General features: G+C 37.2%; 1 protein-coding gene and 1 long non-coding RNA gene across 13 annotated transcripts in view; one reads left to right on the top strand and one right to left on the bottom strand.

The window, feature by feature from the left end:
* Positions 1–354: 354 nt before the first annotated feature.
* On the bottom strand, positions 355–8,617 carry LOC125965407 (uncharacterized). The gene is made up of 3 exons (XR_007479243.1): positions 8,559–8,617; positions 1,077–1,155; positions 355–367 (listed from the first exon to the last, which is right to left on the bottom strand). It is a non-coding gene; the product is annotated as an uncharacterized LOC125965407 (long non-coding RNA).
* The window catches only part of ETV1 (ETS variant transcription factor 1), a 96,693-nt gene continuing 82,885 nt past the window's right edge, over positions 7,630–21,437 (top strand). Inside the window, exons 1-5 of one of the 12 annotated variants that reach the window (XM_033400085.2) lie at positions 9,013–9,368; positions 9,467–9,626; positions 9,801–9,932; positions 10,743–10,830; positions 12,180–12,227. In XM_033400085.2, the coding sequence (XP_033255976.1) occupies positions 9,888–9,932; positions 10,743–10,830; positions 12,180–12,227 (181 nt within the window). In that variant the 5' untranslated portion in view covers positions 9,013–9,368; positions 9,467–9,626; positions 9,801–9,887. Of the gene's footprint in view, positions 7,770–9,012; positions 9,369–9,466; positions 9,664–9,773; positions 9,933–10,077; positions 10,307–10,742; positions 10,831–12,179; positions 12,228–12,337; positions 12,749–21,437 lie in introns of those variants that run through there. The other 11 variants (XM_033400078.2, XM_033400081.2, XM_033400104.2 and 8 more) reach the window with 11 other exon arrangements.

Raw genomic sequence — 21,437 nt, 5'->3', positions numbered from 1 at the left:
TGAGGTGATAGGAATACAGCCATGAGTAACATGAAGTCCCTGTTCTCTTGGAGCCTTGGGTCTAATTGTGGAAGCCACTTGGCATACATTAAAATGGCAAGTAAATCTGTGTTCAATCTGTGATAGACTGGACATTTGAAAAGAAAAAAGTTCTTATAGTCAGCCTCTAAGATTGCCACCAGTGATCCCAGCTTCCTGATATTCACACCTTTGTGCCATCTCTCACATTGTATTAGTCTGTATGACCAATAGTCTATGGTAGAACTGATGGTTTGTCACTTCCGAGATTAGGTTGTAAAAGACTGATTTCCATCTTGAGCTGTCTCTCTTGGATTATTGGTACTTGAAAGCCTTGTCATCAGCAGCCCTATGGAGAAACACACATGGTGAAAAACTGAGCTATGTGGCCAATAGTCACAAGAAACTGAGAGCACCAGCCACCACATGAGTGAGCCTGGCAGCAGATTTCCTAGCTCCAGATCACAGCTTGACTACAGCCTCGGGAGAGACCCTGAGCCAGAAATACCCAGCTAGGTTTTTCTTAGATTCCTGATTCACAGAAATAGTGAGATAATAAATGTGGAGTAACTTAAGCCATTAAATTTGGAGATAGTTTGTAACTCAGTGATGGATAACTAACGCTGGTTTTTCACTGCAGATAATTTGAGAGACAGTGACCTAGAATGTTCTTGATCAGTGATCAGATATGGAAGGCTTAAGTAAGAATTGATAAGCTCTAAATAAGTATGGCTCTGTGTGTTGGAAAATAAGAAGAGTAGTGATGGCATTGATAACAAACTTGATAAGCTACTGATGCCCCTTTGAGCTATAAGACTGAATTATCTAGAAACCAAGCACGGATATCTCACATTACGTCACGAATGAGTCACATAACAAGAGCTATTTGTAATGAATGTCATGGCCTTTTCCTCTGTTTTAACTGATAACACTTATTATTTTAAAAATTCTGATATTTCAGTAGGAGTGGGTGTGAGAATATGTATATGTATAGGAAAGAATATCTTTGTTTTAACTCTGAATGCAAAATTATTTTTAGGTCTCATCCATATACATACCTGCTTCCTGAATGCCTTTCTGATAATGCCTTCCTTTATGGACTCAAATGATGTCAAGAGTGTCAGATACAAATCTTTCCTAACAAAGGTAAGACTCTCATCATAAATAACTTATTTTTCTGGGTGGACTATGTTGTTCCAAGATATATTTGATAAACTTATGAGCATTGATATTATTTGACACAAGAGAAATAGGGAGTAATTTCAATTTAGCATATAAAAGTGAACCAAGAATAAAAACCTGAGTTGTATTTAGAGTGTGTCAGACAGATACAAAGAAGATTTGTAGCTTTCTTTGATGTGCTCACATGAAATGCCTGTAGTCAAAGGGCTATTTTTAAACTTGAGAAGAAATTCAGGACAAAAGGAACATTTTAAATATAAAAGAGAATTCAGGAAGATCACAAAGAAGTGAAATCACTATTACAAAGTTCAAAGACACATTGTTCTTCAAATACCAAGAAACTGACTTAAGGATCATTGGTGACCCTCATTCAGGGAAGACTCTCTAGGTATTAAGGAAGTGAGGGACACGAGGCTCTTCTCTTGCCCCCTTTGCAGAAACTGCTCTGTTTGGACAACTTTTCTGTTTTACTTTCTTGAGACTAATTCCTCTGTTGTGCACTGCCGTCAAGCAGCATTTTCTCTCTCCTTCAGCTACTGTGCTAGAGTTTTGAACTCAGCAAGGAGATCTTAACTGCAAGATAATTGGCATGTGGTGTCAGGCGTCACGTTGGCTGATCACTAGAGACCAGGGAGAGGAATCTGATGTGTCAGTCCCCTGCCTGAGCAGGATAAGTATTGGAGACCAGGAATTGACCTCCACATTGATAGGAAGCTAGAAAATTATTTTAAACATGGACAGGAAGTCCATAACAGAAAGTCAGGCTGACTGTTCTTAGGTATTAAGGACAGTTCTAAAAGTCATCTGGAAGGTCACAGGGATAGATCTGTGACATTAGGCCAAGGAGGACTGACCCAGAGAGGAGAAATCTTTTGTCTTATGTCAGAGAAAATCTCTAACACACAGGACAAGAAAGGCAACTTCTATGAGTACCAACTCTGCGAGGCAATTTAAATACATTAGCTCATTTCTTCCTCAGCAATTTTGGAAAAGAGGTTTTATATCCATTATATAGCTGTGGAAACTGAGACTCAGAGACATGACATAATTTAGCCTGTGTTGGACCGGCATTCAGATCTATGACCATCTGATACAAAATCCTCTTTCCACTACACCACTGTTTTTTTTCCTCTGAGTGACTTTATCACAGTCATTGACTAAAAATAAGATAGGAGACTTCTTTCATAAGGGATCCCAAGGGTATCTATTACAAACCCTTCATTTAATACATTTAAAAAAGAAAGAAAGGTTACATTGGTACAAGTTATGATTCTGAATTATATACTTCAGATACTTTGCTGTCAGTCACAAATATCAGATCCTGAGAAATCACAAAGAATGTTTCTCTGTGTCAAAAAAAAATGAAAGAAACCTATACATAGGAGAAATATATTTAGCTCAAGGCAGCTTTTAATTTTCTTTTCGATAATAAATCAAGAACAAACTTTTATCAAAAAGCCATTTGTACTCAGGTAAATCGGCCCTTTTCAGTTGTCCAGCAAATTTTTATTTGTTTTCAGTACAGTCTGCCTACAACATTGCTTAGTTAATATTTGAAATGTGTTTATATTTGTAGAGTGAGGCAGTTCAGTAGTAGGCTATCCATTCACTGATTCATTCATCCTACAACAAGCATTAAACACCTTCTATATGCCAGTGGCTAAGGTACTTGTAATCAGGTCCTAAGTACTGAATGAAGGACAGTTATTAACATTTACACAGAATTTAGAGCTATGAAAAAATGCCAGCTCTGAGAGGCCAGAAGAAGAAATTCTCCTAAAGCTACCTCGGGATTCAGAACTGGAGAAAACAAACTATTTCCAGGAGGACCACCCAGAGGAGGTACTTTGGGAAGCCAGCCTGGAAATAGTCCTCCCAATGTGTAATACACATAAAAGATTAACTTTATTGCTGGTGATTTAGATTGTTCTAAATCAAGTTGTGTCCCAGGAGAATAAAATTCCATTTCTAAAGTGGACTTTTAGAATCATTTTTTCCCTTTTACGTGAGGAAAGCACCTCTACCAAACCTGCATCTCTCACAGTGGTCCAGAAAACAACTACAAGGGTAGAGATTGGTGAACTCCGCTGATGTCTTACTGTTTAATGTTACCAGTGCCATGCCTTCAAATGCAAGTAGTCCTCTTTCCAAAGAAAGGTAAAAGATTTGTTTTGTTCCTTGTTCATTATTTATTCTAAAATTTATAAATCACTCAAAGTTAAGATCCATGACTATCTAGATATATTGTTATTCTATAAATGAAAATTTCTATGGTTCTTACAAAATTAACTCTAAATTACTAATGTGTTCACCCCTTAAATGGATTAAAAAATGACTGATACATGCATGTTGTAACAAACCATTCCACGTGCTAAAAGAAAAATATGATTATCTTTTTTTATAAATTTCTTTGTTTGGTTTTTTTTTTTTTTTTTTTTTTTGGCTGTGTTGGGTCTTTGTTGCTGTGTGCAGGCTTTCTCTAGTTGCCGCGAGTGGCAGCTACTCTTCATTGTGGTGCGCGGGCTTCTCTTGTTGCGGAGCACAGGCTGTAGGCATGCAGGCTTCAGTAGTTGTGGCACGTGGGGTCAGTAGTTGTGGCTTGCGGGCTCTAGAGCACAGGCTCAATAGTTGTGGCACACGGGCTTGGTTGCTCCACGGCATGTGGGATCTTCCCAGGCCAGGGCTCGAACCCATGTCCCTTGCATTGGCAGGCAGATTCTTAACCACTGCGCCACCAGGGAAGCCCCCTATGATTATCTTTTACCTCACACCTCCAATCAGACCTACTAGAGGTACCTGTAACTAATAATAAGAGATGGATGTGTATTCTTTGGGATGATAAAAATCAATATTGTTAGCTAAATATAGTACCTATAGAAAGAGAAAAGTAAAGGTATATATTATACATTCTCAATGGGGGTGATATTGCCCCCAAGTGTTGAAAATTGGTTCTTGGAGGGATAAATGTTAGATATTACACTAATTTGTGACCTTCCAAAGGATTAAGGATATAAACAAATATATAGTATATCTGTAGTATTAAAATTGAACGGGAGGGGGGCAATTAGAAATAAAGAATGTCCACAAAGCCTCTTTGGGGAGGCAGTAATGAAAAATTGTTGACAAACACTGGTGTATAGGTATATATACACATATGTCTCCTATATGTGTATACAGGCACCTTTACGCACACTATTTTTTCTTTTGAACAAAAACAGAATATATGATACTCTATATTCTGTCCCTTGCTTTTATTAACATGCTATGCCACGTGTAATCCGGGATTGACACATGCAAATGCTTACAGGGGTCAGGTGGGTAACATAAATAACATAACATAAATAAGAAAAACAGGGATTAGGGAAGAGTGTGGGCCATGGCAAAACTGAAACCCATGCTCCTTCACAAGAGCTTCACAAGCTCCAGCTGGTGGTTGCTATTTGGGAATATAGTCTCAGTGTTATCATATTCTCTGATTTGTCAAGCAATAGTGGAAATCGAAATTTTACGTGTTGATGATGAAATTTCCAAGCATGTCAACATTATGTGGGTCAAGCAAAACATGTCCAAACTAGTAAACCTTGCAGGTCTCCCTTTGGATTTCTGGTAGAGGTCCAACCCAGGGTTTCCCCAGAAAGATTCAGAGGCCAACTACAACAAAATCCTCTGCAACAGGATTTTCATGTGATGTGCTTGCTGGGCCCAAGTTCAGGTCTACTGAATCGGAAACTCTGTGGGTCCATCCAGGAATCTGAAGTTTTAACAAGGAGTTTCTTAAGTAATCTCAAGTTTGAGAACCAAGAACACAGCATACTTTTTAACAGCTATATAAGCACCATAATTGAATTCCAAAGTATGAAATGATCATACTATGTTAAAAACCATGTCCTTATTGGTGGGTATTGAAGTTGCTTCTAAATTTCCCCCTCTATACATAATACTTCAGTAACTGTCCTTATGCACATTGCTTTTATTTTTATAGAACAGATTTCCCAAATCAGGATTATTGGGTCTAACTAAGGTCTAATAGATACTGTACATTTTAGGGTCTAGTAGATACTGACTTCATACTTACTTTAGACATTTTAGGGTCTAGTAGATACTTGCTTTATAAAGGTTGCAGAAAGTCACATTCCAACCAGCAATACATGTGAGTGCCCTTATCCCAACACTAACATCCCTGGACATTAGAATTTTTTTCCAATTTGATGGGATAAAGATGTTTTTAATTTTTTTAATGAATAATGTCCTGACTTCCAGTGCAGTTAACAATTTTTAAAAACACATTTCCTCTACAAGGGAATATTGGAGATATTCCCCTGCTGAGAATGGCAGGGTTAGAGTGGGAGCTAACACCTTGTACACAGTGTCAACTTTCTTGATACCCTTACCTTCTTCCTAGGGTCTACCCTCCTCTCAAATCCCTGCTTCTCTTCCCACAGGGAGCCCACTATAGCCACTCATTATCTTTCACTATTCTGGCAGGTTTCTAAGTTTTCCTTTAAAATTATATTCACCTGTTCATTCCTATGCCCACTTGTCTATTTAATGGTCTGTCTTTTCCTTATCTATTTGATGTAGCTCTGTGCAAACTAGGCCATTAACAGTTTGCTTATAAAGAATTCAAAAAATTATACAGGTCACTATTTTACTTAATAATCAACCCAATTTGAACAAATTTCATTTAATTTTAATCATATTAACCATTTCAAACTATCAGTAGTACCATTTTAGTTTGTTTCTGCTGCTTTTAGAAATGTGCTTTAACATCAGGCATTTTCAGTATAATGCTATCATAAGTTAACTGCAGAAAAGCCACTAATGAATTTTATTTTATTAAATAACAGCAAAGGAACTATAAAGATTTAAATAGCTTTTTATGCAAGTTAAAAACTTTCCAAACTCAGAAATGGATTTTTATGGGGGGCGGAGGGGGGGAGGTGGGCTTTCTCTCAAGAGCTCTAATTTCAAAACCCAAATGGAATTTCAAAATACAAGTAAATAAATGTCAAAGCCTCTTGGCCTCTGCTCTGCCATTCTATGCCTGAAATCCTGCCAAAATGAAATTTTCCATTCAAGAAGGACTGGCGTTTACTAAGCTGATTTTTAAAGACTCACTTTCAAAAGTAGTGGAAACTTTGTGCAACTTTTGACGTTCCTCTCTGTGGATACAACAGCTGCCTCTGTAGACATTTTCCACAATGGTAACAATTTCTGAAAAACGAATTTTTAGCCCTTCCAATGCCTTCAGCCACTAGGTCTACTGGTTCTTCCCAGCGCCAAGCAGAGAAGATAAACAGAAGCCAAACTAAAAGCTAGCGTCTCACTAAGTATCACGGCACAAAAAGAGAAAGGGCAGAAGAGAAAGTGGGAGGGAGGAGGGAGCGTGGTCCGATAGTCCACTTGCTAGAGGGAAACATTAATCTCAAAACTGTGTGCTGTTTCAACAAAACTGAGCTGTAGTGAGACTGGCTTGTCTGCTTATTCACATATTATCATATTCAGTTACTGTTAAGATCAAATAGTTAGAAAAGCTGAGTTCGTTTAAAGAATACAAAGGGAAAATATGGAGCCCCTGCAATACGTAGTCAAATCCGAGGATTAAGGCTCAGCTTCTCTTGGTCAGTCCAGCGTAGGTGGGAAGTAGGGGTAGTGCTTTTGGGGGCCGGTGAAAGAGTGAAGTCTTGGCAAATGGAAACTAAAACTGTCAGCCAGTGAAAACCTGCAGTGTGCCTAAAAGAAGCTTTAAAAAGTTAACAAACTATGGGATAAATCTAAGGTGGGAATGAAAATTAGAATGTTGTGAGAAAACCGAAATCCATTTACTCTTTGACAGTCTAAAAGCAATGACTTGAAACAGCAAGCCTAAGTTCCTAGCTTGTCCTTAAGGCTTTCTCCCCACTCCTTTATTCTCTTTCGCAGCTTTTCTCATATGCAGTGTATGTACCCCGTAATTATCTCCCTGTGAGTCTTCCTTTAATTTCGGAATTATTTTTTTCCCCCCTCTTTGTTGCTCCCAGACCCAAGCCTCCTTTTCCTCATATTCTAGTATTTGTTCGTTGACGGAACAGAGAAGGGGTAGCGAGGCAGAAAAGTTTTGTGGTTTGGAAAACTTGGGCCTTTGTTGGGTCATTTCCCCTACCCCGTCACGCCCCCAACCACGTGACCAAGAAAGGCCGGAATTTTGTGAATGGAGCCGAAAGGTGGCTGCAGGGCGGGAGAGGCTCCGCCTCTTTTCCTAAAGCGGCCAATCTCCTAGCGGAGCGCTGCGGGGTCAGCAATAAACAACAATGGGCTGGGAACAGACGGTAAATTATTGGCTACCGAGAGAACCTCGCGGGGGCTGAGTCTGAAGCTCCGCCCCCTCCCGGTTACCATCGTTACCCGTCAGGCTCCAGCCGCAGAGAAGGTCTTTGGAAACTGTTGGTCAGGTTACGGGGGCTGGGTTATCCCGGGAGTGTTGGGCGGCAGGACACACTTGCCGCCTGACTGCACCCTCAGAAAGTACCCTGGAGCCTCACGATGCCAGCCTCGAGGCCCGGCTGCGCCCGAACCCCTCCCCGGCTCGGGTAAATGTGCAGTTCCCGCTCAAAATGCTTGTAGGTGCGCGCCTTAGGACGGGCTAACTCTGATTTACTACTTTCAGGGAACGAACGGTGTGTGTCCTTGCTGTCCACAGTTACTGGGTGTTTCCCCAGTAATAAGTTTTTTTTTTAATATTAAAAAATTTTTTGACCCATGACCTCCATGGGTCCGGAATTGAGCCTTGTGTGCTCACACTCCGGTTTAATACGGCTCCATAACGTTCCATTTAAGGAAGGAAACTTTCAATTAGAAATTAGGAACTGCAGCACGTTTCTCAAAGGGCTGAACAGCTGCCGGAAACATCCTTTGGTCTCTAGCTCTGGTCGCCACCAGGGTCACAAATGAATTTCAACACCATTGAGTCCCTGGTCCCATCCCCGAGGCCTCTCATCCGCGGTTGGGCCGAGGCTTCTGAAGTGACTCTTTACAGCTCTAAGCCCCGTAGGAGGGTCAGGGCAAGTGGTTTCAGAATTGCAGCCCTCACTTTTTAACGTCCTAGTCATTGTCCTTGAAACCCGACCCCCCTCGCCTCTCTCCCCCAACTCCCGGCTCTGGCTGTTTAAAAGCTGGAGAGGAAGTGAAAGCGTCAAGTACAGTAAGTGATACCCTCCGCCTCCGTGTATACATAACAAAAGCTCAGGAAACGTGCGGGTCCCTAGGATATCCGAGCCACCCCTAACCTATCCCTGCTCCTCCCCACCTCCACCAGGGACTGGAAACACCTTGTCCCAGTGCACACGTGGGACAAATTTTATTTTAATACTTTACCTCACCTAGATCGCTCTGTAGTTCTCCCTTCCAACGCAACCACTCCTGAAGCAATTCCTCTGCTTCTCCCAGGTGCTTTCCCCATAGATTTTACTGTCCCATGAAAGATTTACTTGAGGATGACGTTAAAAAAATAATGTTTTTGATGCGCCATAATGGTTATGGTGGGTGTTGAAAAATGGGAAGAGAACCTGGGCCCAAAACTTAGTGGGAACGAGGCTATAGTGTGAGGTGGGCTCCTTATCAGGTTCAAAGTAGAGGGGCTGGAGATCTTGAGGGAGGGGTGGTGGGAGACTAAGGAGGCACGGTCTTGGTGGATCGCACTTCAGAGTATATATCTGACCCGAACGAACGTGCTTTAGGAAATCAGCCCAATTAGTGGACCAAACACACCAGTAAGGGGAACTGGCGACTCGAAACACATGGCTTCGGTGTCCCCGGGCGCCTTAACAATATGCAGCGGGTTAGGACGGCAGTCGATCTGCTCTGTGGCGTTTCCAGGCTGTGGTCACCGCGCCAGCCGGCGGAGCACGGGTATGGGCAGAGGGGCGCGGGAGATTCACGAGCAGGGGCAGCAAGCCTCCTGATTGACAGCCCGAAATCCGATCTTGTGAAAGAGACGCGGAGCCAATGGGAGGCAGCGATCCATCAGTTTGGATTGGAGGCCCCTGGAGGAGAAGTAGAGGAAAAACCACCGAATTGAGCTCTGTCAGAGGCGCTTTCGGCTTCCAAGGGGGAAGTGCTGGGCAATAATTAATGTTTTTATTAAAATTGGAGGGAATTTTTTGCAGCCGTTCGCCTAGCGTGGCCTTCAGGTGGGTCTTTCCAACAACTTTTTATGTCTCTCCAGATAATTGCATGGTTGTGGGTTGCAAAAACTATCCTTATGAAAGAGGTGTCTCCGTCTCTTTAGTCCCGTTAGGTGCAAAGCAAGTCTCGTTGATCGCCATTGCTAGTTTTGCACACGTTTGCGAATCAGAGCTGCCCGGGGTACACCGACCGCGCAGGGAAACATCGAGAGTGTAAATAAATACATCGCCTCTGGTTCGGATTTTTGCTACTGCCGAAAATATGTAAATTGTGAACTCTCTTGTCTCTCTTTGGATCCAGGTGAAGGAGGCGGTGTAGGGAGGGTTATTTTTGTGAATGGGACTGTTGGAGGGTAATTAGCTATGCAAATTCAAGAGCTTCATTCATGATTTTTTTTTTTTTTTTTGTAGCCTAAAAGCCATCTTGTTCCCCTCTAGGTTGATAGAAGTCCAGATCCCGAGGAAATCTCCAGCTAAATGCTCAAAATATAAAATACTGAGCTGAGATTTGCGAAGAGCAGCAGAATGGATGGATTTTATGACCAGCAAGTGCCTTACATGGTCACCAATGTGAGTGATCAGTTCGAAAGTTGCTGTTTATAAACTTGACTCCGACGGAGGGGGTGGGGTGGAGAGGAGGGAGAGAATGAGGAGGGAGGGGGCAAGGGGGCTGGGATTGCAGATACTTTATCTGCTTTGTTGCCACTGTAGGGCGACTCTGCTTCTAGAAGCCCAATCTTCAAAATGAGCTTACCTTTCAGTGATTTGGATAAGGCATAGTTTTGTTTTTAAGACTCCTTTTTCTGATTAAAGTGCTCAAGATGAGTGGAAGAGGAGATGGGGGGCAGCAGCAGCTGCTGCTCTCAAAGTTTTTGGCTGGGTTTGTCTGCCACATTGAAAAGAATGAAGTTGAGACAAATGCTGACACTTTTTGTTTATATGGGGTGTTTATTTTTTTCTTTTTTTTTCATTGTCTCTCTTACATTTTTCATTTCACCACTCTGTTTTTGTTCTTTTTTTAGGGGTGTTTCAGGGAGAATAAAATTCACTGTGTTTTAATCTAGCGTTGATCCAGCCTAAAACGACTTTAAGTGTAATTGCTTAATGTTGTTTTGATGTTGAGATACCATGAATATATGACTGATAAATAGTGTATTACCATCGGCACAGGGGAGCAACTCTCCCTGGCTGTTGAGTTCTCAGCATAAGCTTTCACTGTCAAATGAACACAGAAAATGATTATTGGAATTGATACGATGGACTTTTATTTTTCTATTTAGGGAGAAGATCCAGTAGACTTTTGTATGCATGTGTGTTTCTGTGTGTGTGTGCCATGTGAGGTTTACATTCTTTTAAAGGATTTTATCTTTCCCTTTGTAGAATCAGCGTGGGAGAAATTGTAACGAGAAACCAACAAATGTCAGGAAAAGAAAATTCATTAACAGAGATCTGGCTCATGATTCAGAAGGTGAGGTTTGATTTTGGGCTGAATCCCCCCTCTTTACCTATACTTCCCACCCTTATAAAGAAGAGAAGCACTTCAGTCCTACCTTAAGAATAATACACTTTCAAATTACTGCATTTCACCAAGACTTTTATTTGGAGCAATTAACATGATGTGACAGTTTGCGTTGAGAGATATTTTATGGCTCTGTCACAAACTAATGCAAGAAGGAAATAAAAACAGTGACAACCTTCTTTTAATCATTCTTTTGTGTTTAAATACCTTTGTCCATATGGCATACAAGTAATCCCATACACTAAGGTAACAATTTTGAAATATCCAACACAGTGGGACAAATTAGGCAGCTGTGCACACTGCTTAATTTCTCTTTTCTCCTGTGTTAGAAGTTGAGCAACGTAAGTGATTGTTTGATTTCCCATCCCCTTACACTAAAACCATATACTGTTATCAAACTTTTCATTGATGATTTTGATGACCACATGGTGAGGCCTTAAAATGTTCAATGAATCATAATCAAGGCCTAATTAGTAATTATAATACCTATTTGGGAAATTGGGTCACAGATTCTTTTTATGAACTGTTGGTAGGAGGTCAATATATTATAAATTATTCCAGCCCTATGCAGGCATTCATAATAAACTTACCATACTTAGATTTAATTACCAAAGTTCAGTTTGCCATTTAGGTTAGGTATATTGGATTCTGAAACGTCCTCAAATCTTCATATAAGTATAAATAAGTTACACGTGCCTCTCCCTCCCCACTATGACAGAATACACAGTTTTGGACTTGATAATAATCAGGTACCAGAGAATTATCTCTCTGACTTTTGTAAACCTATTCCTGTAGAAATTTTCTTCCAAAATCTTGTATTTAAAAGTTGTCCCTTTTAGTTTTGAGGCGTTGAACTTCAAAACATATAGTACTTTGAGAATTATACAATGTACTGTTACATGTTTTATATAAAACGTTTCTCAGTCGTTCTGATTTTTCCCCTACTACTGTTTTAGCAAGAGTTGAATATATTTAAGAAAGGTTTCTGTGGATAGACATGCCTTTACCTCAGCCTTTTTGAGTTCTAGTGTATGCGTGTTGTTTGAGGTCCCTAAGCTTATTTATTAAGCTAACTGTTAAAAAGGGGGAAAAAAAGATATTGAGAAGTATTGCTTAATAGGCATCAAAATGGGCAGGATTATTGATATAATTAAGTTATAAATCCTGATTTCTTTTTATATTGACACCCCTCCCCAAATTAAATTGATCTGTAGTACTAATTTCATGACAAACATTTCCATTTAATGTAGGCTAAAGGTTTGCAAATCTTTTGTTTATGTCTTTGACTTGTTTTTTAGAACTCTTTCAAGATCTAAGTCAATTACAGGAAACATGGCTTGCAGAAGGTAAGGCAAAAAATTGCTTTCAAAGGAGGGGAAAAGCAACTCTAGAAGGGGAGGGAAAAAAAGTCCTGAACTTGCTGTCTTAATGTTCAGCCCAATTAATTGAGCTCTAAAAGAGCCACCTCATGTGTCATGCATACATTAGAGCCTCTGATGAGTTTGTCTTCGGGGAATCTGGGACTGCACTACCCAGTGTCATCACAAATTACCAGGAGAAATTGCTTCCAGCTCACAATCACATCTGCTTTTGGCAAGAACTAATGCACCAAGACTTCAAGTTCTAAGCCTCTGTTCAGATTTTAATTGCAATTGATCAGGTTTATATTATTGTACCTCGAGAGACCTCCTAGAGCCAGAACTCGGCTTGCTGTTTCCTTTAGAGCAGCGCATATCATTATTTGGTGTTCTGGCGGAGGACTTTTCTGATGGCAGAAATTAGTTTCTCTGGGTTCATCAGGACGGGATGCTTCAAGATTTAAGTGCAAGTGTCTTCTTTCCACCTTGTTCACAACACAGAACGTTAGGTGTGTATCCAATGCTAAGGAAATCCATGGCTTTAAAATAAATCTTGGGGGGATTGGAGGATTTTAAAAATGTTTTCTGTTTGTTACTATGATGTGATGTTTGTTGAAATTGATCTTTGCTATTATAACACTTTTATTAGGATTTATTTAATATAGCAAGGAGATATTTAAAGGCATTACTTTTATTTTGATAAAATTTTGTGTTGCAGTCTATTGTATCTTTTTTGGTGAAACTTTATTTTATAGGAACGAGGAGATATTGCTTCAGTACAGCTTTATACAACTTGAGAAATGTCTAATGTTGAGGGACTTTTGCTGGCGTCTATAATTTGAAATTTTTCTTTTGGATTTGGTACACTAAATGTGAAATAATAATTTTATCCTACGATGTGTTTTGTGGGAAATACAAAGAGAAAATTATAGATAGTTAGGTATTGAGTATAGTTGTGTTATTTCTGTCTTTGCATTACATGGGAATCATGCAGTTTTTGGAACAGATTTTTAAGATGGTTCAAAGAAGAGAGAGGGTCTCTTTAAAAGGAACCTAAGCAATGCTGTTGCTACTTTGAGGCAGACTGCTGTGTTTTTTCTAGTGGTCTTGCTTGCAGTTGATCAAGTTGCTGTTAGCATGTAAAATAAGTTTCTTTGTTTTGCTGATATTCTAGTTCTTCCAAAGGGCTTCTGCAATCTTTATAAAGCTTTTCAGTTAAATAGCTTTTCCAGTATCCCTTTGCAAGGGTGATTGTATTTGTATGTTAATGAAAGGTAAGTATTAATGAAAGTTTTAGTTACATTTAAAGGTCATTTTGCTTGTCACTGTAAATGAAACTTATTGCAATAGATTACTTATTATTGCAACATAAGCCATATATTCAAATGTAACTTTCTCAAGAAAAATCTGCACAGAGGCTCTTGCATGAATTTTATCTGTTAGTTTTGCAAAGTTAAATGTTGTGAGAACACTATGTTTATGAGGGAATTTATTCGCTTATCCAGAATACCTTCAGATATCTATTTTAATTGTTCTGGAAGGTTTGTTGGTTCTTAAGATGTTTAAGTCTCATTGATTCCAAGTCAGTGCACTTGCTGGCAGATTTTGAATGTGCACAGCAACTCTGTTCCTGGAATTTAAAAATGTGGAATCTGTGACAGACTCTTACCATTTTATAATCAGTTTCAGTGCAGTGTTTTACTTTTGACTTGTTTTGTTTCTTTGTCCCTCAGATAAGTGATTTGGTAATTTATCCAAGTTTATTTTAAAACTCTACACTGAATATTCTTACCCATGATAATTAACTTACCTGTAAATCAGATCTGAAGATTTAGCTTTATATAAAATAAACCTAGAAAATGATTGATGTATTTGAAAGAACATGGACTTTTACTTAGAAAAGAATTTATAAGCTTAAATAAGTTCAGGAATTAATCCTCGGAGTGTTCTATCGAATACCCAGGTGGGCTCCTATTTACAAACCATGAGTAAGATTGCATTTGAGGATAATTTAAACATTTGTTCAGAATACTTTACGTTAATGTATCCTGTCATGATATAAGCATAACATTAATTTTATTTTTAAAAATCTAAGAGTAAGAAGAGAGGTGGGTTTTTAAAATTATCTGTTAATGGACTGCACATTTATTTTTAGCAATTTTATATAATTATGTTATTTGCATTAGCATGTTAACTTATCCCACATCTTGAACAATATTAGCTAAGAAGAGATCTCAAAATTATACTAGTTTATTTGTAGCTAGATCTGTTCATTTATGTTCTTCTGGTCATCCAGAAATTAAAACATTGCCAAACTGGCAGACTATAAACGGTCTACATATTTCTTTTCATAATTCTTTATCGCCAAGAAAGGGGCCATGGAATTTTAAGTCATCTTGACCCTTTTTAAAAAGACCATTGGCAATTAACCAAGTTTCTCCCATAAGAATCCCACTGGGAAGTTAAACAGGTCTAAAAATGTTACTAGGCAGGAGAGTCAAGGTACTTGTAATGTGTCATATGAATTTTTAAAAAATTATCAAAGTCCCTAAATACTTGGGAAATAATATATTGTTTCAGGTTTAATTTATTTTTTTCCTGTAAAAATTTTTATAAGGTAGACCCGAAGTGTAACATGGATTGGTCAGAGGTAAATTATTATGGATTATGAAATGTGTTTTATGTCCAAGGAAAAATTTGGATAGATAAGGTAGGACTTATTTGAGGGTGGGGTTGGAACCAGTATTTTCAATTCACTAAAGTCCTCTCCAAAAAATATGCTTCCATTCTTCCCCCAAATTTCTAAACAGGGATCAAAAATATGTTTTTGAAGAATATAACTTTATATTAGTATCAGTTTTGAAGTACTAACACTGCAATTTTAAGGTTTTTTAACATATACACCACAATTTAAAATAATCACATCTTATTCTGAAGAAAATTGAAAAGGTAATGTTTTCAGTGACCAGAGTAGCAGTTAAAAAAGTGAAGAATGTGCTTATTTTAAATTTTGCCATAGCCAGTTTATATTGTCATTTTACTGTGTACAATTCTTTATTTATTGATTCTTTGACTTTTGAATTGGATTGCCACTGACAGAAAGGCAATTCCAATTATTTGATCCCATGAAATAATGAGTTCAAATATCAATTCTATCAACATCCTGGTAACGTCCTGTTTTTTTTAAGTGGTGCTTTAAGGAAGGGCGTCCTAGAAATTCATAGTTAAAATGGAACCTTTTGTGTGGGGGGGACAGAAGTAGAAGGATGTAAAATTGAGTTAAAAGAGGATCACGTTCTTTTAAAGTTGCTTGTTAAAGTTTACCTTTAACACAACTTAAAGAAAAATAATACATTTCATATGTATCTAATATAAATACATAGCAACTTTTGAGTGTTATTTTTGATGTTGGTCTAGATGTCCTTGAGGTTTCTTTTCATCAGTAATATTAAGGAAAATTGTCGATAGTGATTCGCTGCCATCAGGGTAGAATGTTTTTCAGTTGTGTGGTAAGTCAAGTTTCATGCTGCCAGGACACTGTAGTCAAAGTTGTGCCTCCAAGAATAACCTTTCTACACTAAAGATTATTATTACCTCATGCCCTCATGCCGATAAGCTTTTTTCCTTTTGTTTTATGTGACCTTCTATTAATAGTCAGGTTTGCTGAAAAGTAGAGATGTCATTCTATCTCCTCAGTTCACTTTAGTGGCTGATACTAAATTTATAATCAAAATCATTTATTATGAATTTCATCAAATAATATGTGCTCTTGTTACTCAATATACATAATGCCACCCATAATACACAGTAGTCATAATGTACTCATTTTTATTTTTTAAAAACTAGACTGTTTCTTTTTGAAACGGAACATAAATTGGGTATGTACTCACGATTTTTTTTAAAATGTGAGGCAGTAAGGAGAAAAAGCTTTAAAAACTACATTATTTTGTGTGGTTTAAATAAAAAAGGAATTGAGAGTTAGGCATTAAATTACAGAAGTCCATACTAAATAGAAACGGAACATAAATTGGGTATGTACTCACGATTTTTTTTTAAATGTGAGGCAGTAAGGAGAAAAAGCTTTAAAAACTACATTATTTTGTGTGGTTTAAATAAAAAAGGAATTGAGAGTTAGGCATTAAATTACAGAAGTCCATACTATTTCTTAGAGTTGAGCAAGAGTCATTGTATGGGGGGAGGGGGGAGCTACTCTCCATCTTTTTCTTGTACCAGGAAATACTCTAAACTATGAAACAAAGACTTCTTGTTTGGACTTCATTAAAGGATAGCAGGTAGAGTAGATGTATTCTGTTTCTCAACATTTATTGGAAGTATATAAATGCATTTTCATCTAGGGTCTATTTGCAAAATAGAAAAATTTGTTAAAAATAGAATTCGGATTTGATGTAGCCTAGATATCGGTTTTCCAGAGGGTCCTAATACATGTTAATGAAATATTGCTGAACTTTTCTAATTCAGTTACAGAAAATGTATAATTTCTTGAATTTCATAATATAACTTTATTTCCTTTGACCTGTGCACAACATTGTAATTAAAATAATAATAATGATAATAATAATAGAAGTCAGACCTCAGTAGCATTAGAGAAAATATATGGATAATAACAACAGCTCTGAGCTACGCTTAAGTTTTCAAGTCTCTCTATAGGTTAGTTAGGAAATTGAAGTTGATTTGAGACTAAAGACAACTAAAACTTACTGTTTTCTTTCTTTTAGAGCATGCAGAAAGAATGCCTTTATCAATATTAAAGATGTTTTTTTCATGGGGAAAAATGCCCCCCCTTTTTTCATCTGTTTCAATGTATTTATATTTCTGCATTAATTAATGTTTATACATTGGTACAATCATTTTAATGTTAAAAGCGATGTGGTATAAAACCAGGCTTAGCGGCCTCATGATTATTTTCTTCCATGGCCTGAAGCTTCATTTTAGGATTAAACAAAATATGACTGTGTGAAGGTTGATTTTCTTGTTGTTTTACTTTTATTTAAAAGAAAATTTAAATTTCTTTAGAGAAAATTGCTTCTTAACCCTGTGAGAGTGAAATGCTACTAAGTTCAGCAATAAACTATTATAATCTTAAGATAAAAAGAGCATTTGAATAATAAGCAAGAAAAATAAGGTATTTCTTTAATGGTTTGGCTTTTTTTCCCCCTTCCTTCTTTCCTTCCTTCCTTCCATCCACCCATCCATCCATCCATCCATCCATCCATCCATCCATCCATCCATCCGTCTATCTTTACCTCTTTTCTTTTTTCCTTCTTAGTTTTATACATTTAAGTTTCTGTGACAAATTACCGTATAAAGCAGGATGGGTTAAACATATGTAAATATATATATGGATTTAACTTTGTCATTTATTTAAACGTGTACCTTAATGGATTTGAGCTGTATTTGAGACAGAGCAATAAAACTGGTATGTTTATACTGCAAGTTCAAGTTGACTTGCTTTAGCTCTCTGGAAGGGTGTGACATGAAAAGATTGCGGTTGGGCCCCATGGCTCATGCTGGACTGTGTTTTTGTGAATGGAGGCGGAACTCCAGCTCTGCCTGCTTGTCTGGAGGAATTGCTGAGGAGATCAGCTGTCTCATTCACGGGCAGAAAGAATGACTCATACATCTTCCGCCTTGTTTGGCTCCAGGTCATTGTTACAGTGGATAGAACTGGTTTTAATTAAATATTAACCCCTTTTCAACTTGACATTTGTTTCAGTTGTAATTTTTCCACTTTTTCCCTAGCTTTAAAAGAAAACCTGACAGGCGCCTAGTTTGTAAGAAAAAGGGGGTTTTTACTTGTTTGCAGCCAAACTTGGAAAATATTTCAACACTCACCTTTCCTTAAGTAATGATTATTACTTTATTTGAAGGTTTAAAATAAGCACAAAAGACAGACAAACTCTGTTTAAAAATTGTGCACTCCCCACCCCAGCCCCGCCCAAGAAATGTTAGTTAAGAAAGTATTTTAAATTCAAAATAAGGGTTAGTGATTCTGTGACATCAAGACTGTGATTAATATTTTCATGGGTTTCTTTCTCATAATATGTATTGCGATGTAGTAGAACGAGAGAGAGAGAAAGAGAGAGAGAGAGAGAGAGAGAGAGGGAGAGAGAGGAGAAACAACTTTGGATAATAATGTAGGTAAATAGCTGAGAGTGCAAATACTTCCCTTATAAAGGCGAAGTCCTGAGACTTGATGGCATCTTGTCTATTAATGTGTGATGAACTGATAGAAGCGCTCCAGCTATTACCAGTAAAATCCACATGCTTCATCTTCTTGAAAGCCTTTTATTGGTCTTTTGGTATATACTTTCTCTTCTCCTTTCTTACTCTTTCCCCTTCCTCTTTAATTACAGAGTGTGGGGAAACATTTTCATTCCCCAAAGGTGATTATTCCAAGCATAGTTTATTATAGATGGCAGTGAAAAAACTAATTTATTTTTAGGTTGGCCTCTATTGTTAATTTTCCACTTTGGAGTTGGTATGGCTTGCCGCAAATTTTCAGGAAGCTGTAGTTTGCTACTTCACAGAATTCCCCGTGAATGGAGGAAAAAAAGGAAATGTACGATACGAGTGTGGCAATACTTTGTCATATTTTCCTTGCCCAGATCCAACTTGTGTTTTTCGTTAGCTGCTTTCCTTTGACTCTAACTTGAAGTTAGAGGTAGACTTCAGCTTTTGTCCATTTAAGTAGCATGCTGCTTCATTTGGTCTATTCAGTTTCTTAAGATTAGCTTCTGTGAAAATGTGAGTCATATGTTTTTTGTTAAAATTCTGGAATATGTTCAGGCATAAGTGTGAAGTATTTATTCAGTATGTTAAGGAGTTAGAACAGAAATAGCAGTTCTTATTCTTTTTACAAAATTGTTGGTATGTAGCTATTTTCTGTATTTGTGAGGTATAACTTCTGGTTTCTTCTCCTCCTGAAGTTTTCCCTCCCCAGCTCCCATCTCCCAACATACGCTGCTTATCCATCAGCGATTTTTACGCCTTTCTTGCAGTGATATATATCATTGAATTGCAACTTTGTCTTCTGATAGTAAGAAAAAAAAAGTCTGGCCTTTGGGACAGTCATACCAGCATATTCTGTTACAAATACGTTTTTGTTACTCACCCGCTATTTTTAACTATTCCTGTAAAGGGATATTATGTTTTTATTAGATTCTTGTAAATGTTGGCTTTTTAAAAGCATAGTGTTTGCTGTGGTTGATAATTTTGCATCTCAGTAGTTATCTGGGTTTAGCTGTTAATTTCAAAGGAAAACCAAAACCTGTGGATATGGTGGGGAAAATGTGTAGGATTTGATTCTGTCTGCCTGCTGTTATTTATTAAATAGATATTAAAAACACTTTTTGTAATTTTTTGGTGAAAAGACTTATTTTGATGGTTACTCCTCCACTTATAATTTGTGAGTCTTTGAGAAAAATCAGGTTTACTGTACTGTCAAAAGAATGTTTATAGCTAAGAGAATGCTAATGTACAAATTTTAGCTGCGATTTTTATCCATCTCCAATATAATTCATTAGAAGTAAAGATATTAAACTTGCATTGTAATGATTTGAGTAGTACTTCGTGTGTGAATTGAAAAAAAGGGATGGGTGGTGGAGGTTTGGAAAGAAGAATATAAGTAACGTTTCTTGAGTATCTGATATTGTGTCTGGCGTTGTGTTTAGACTATTCCATTTAATCCTCATCAAAAACCTATATTATCACTATTAAACTGATGAGTAAAATGGAGTTCAAAGAGGTTAAATAATGTTACACAGTTTACACAGCATAACATAGAACAATGATTTGAAGGTTGTTGGCCTTTAGTTAACCTTGGTATCAGGTATTAGTGGAATCGGAAGAAAAAAGTACCTCTTCCTTCAGTACAGGCTGATCAAATAGGTATCAGTTCTAATTTGGAAAAAAGCGCTTAATTTGTTTGGTTTTCTTAAGTGGCAGAGGATGGAATTTGTCTTCAATAAACTTAAGTATTGGTGTACAGAAGAAAGTTGTTAGAAAATAATTGAATGTCAAACTGCATATGTCTTGGTAATAGGCAAGATTATCGTTTGTTCCGCTCTTAATAATATAACATAAATTTTATTCAACCAAATATTTGTTTTTTTAAATCCTATTAAATAAGCTGACACAACAGACATTTTAATTCTATGTATGTTGTGTTCCTTTTTTATACAGAATTTTTAAAATGTAGAATTTCTTTTTATATGAATTTTTTTTCTTAATTACCAACACAAAACTTTTTCAACAAAGACTGATTATGTTAATAAGAATTCCCCACACAGAATAGGCACTTTTAAAAAAATTAATTGACATCTGTTTTAGTATGACTTGATTGGATAAAAAGTTTCACTCTTAGATAATACTAGTAAAGTAATACTAACTAATCAGGTTATAGCTAAAGTTAATTAGGATTATAACTCATTATAAACCCAGCTTTTATGTAGCTTGTATGTCTGTAAGTGTGCGTATTTGTGTGTGCAGATGAAAACTCATTTTTTTAATATGTCAATTTGGAATAGGTTATTTTGACATCTAAATTAACTGTGATGAAAATATTCTAGAAGTGAAAAATATACTTGTGTTTTGATTGCCGAATACATTAAGTTCTTGCTCTTCAGAATTTTTTTCCTTTACTAAAAATAGGGTAGTCATTTGACATTAGGACTGATGAAATAGTGATATTCTTTTGTTAGTACTAAATAGTCACCTGGAAAATATTTTGCATGAAAAGATGGAGTTTGGTTTTATTACTTATTATTTTTATTATTGTGACCATAATCATTGAGATATAATATTTCATTATATATGACCAAAATCAATGATAATCTTTTCATGTAAAAAACTTTGTCACATAGTTTGGCCAAATTTAGGGCAAACATTTTTAATTATGGTAGTCTAATTGGCAGTAGGCCGAACATATCAAAAGCAGATATTTCTGAAAAGCAGAGGGATATGCATAGTAATTACACATCATTTGGAAGAATTGTGTGGTTAATTTAAATGGGCCGCTTAAGCACCGGCAGTAGGTGAATTGAAATACTTCTTACTCCATTCTTGCAAAAACAGAAAACAAAAAAAACCCCACTGCATCTAATGGAATTCCTGTAGCTTCTTTTATTTTGCATGTTTCTTTTATTTCCACGTGGCAGGTGAAATTCAGAGGGACTACAA

Source organism: Orcinus orca, chromosome 9, assembly GCF_937001465.1.
Source record: "Orcinus orca chromosome 9, mOrcOrc1.1, whole genome shotgun sequence".
Lineage (NCBI taxonomy): Eukaryota > Metazoa > Chordata > Mammalia > Artiodactyla > Delphinidae > Orcinus > Orcinus orca.
This window is presented reverse-complemented; position numbering and strand designations above follow the sequence as displayed.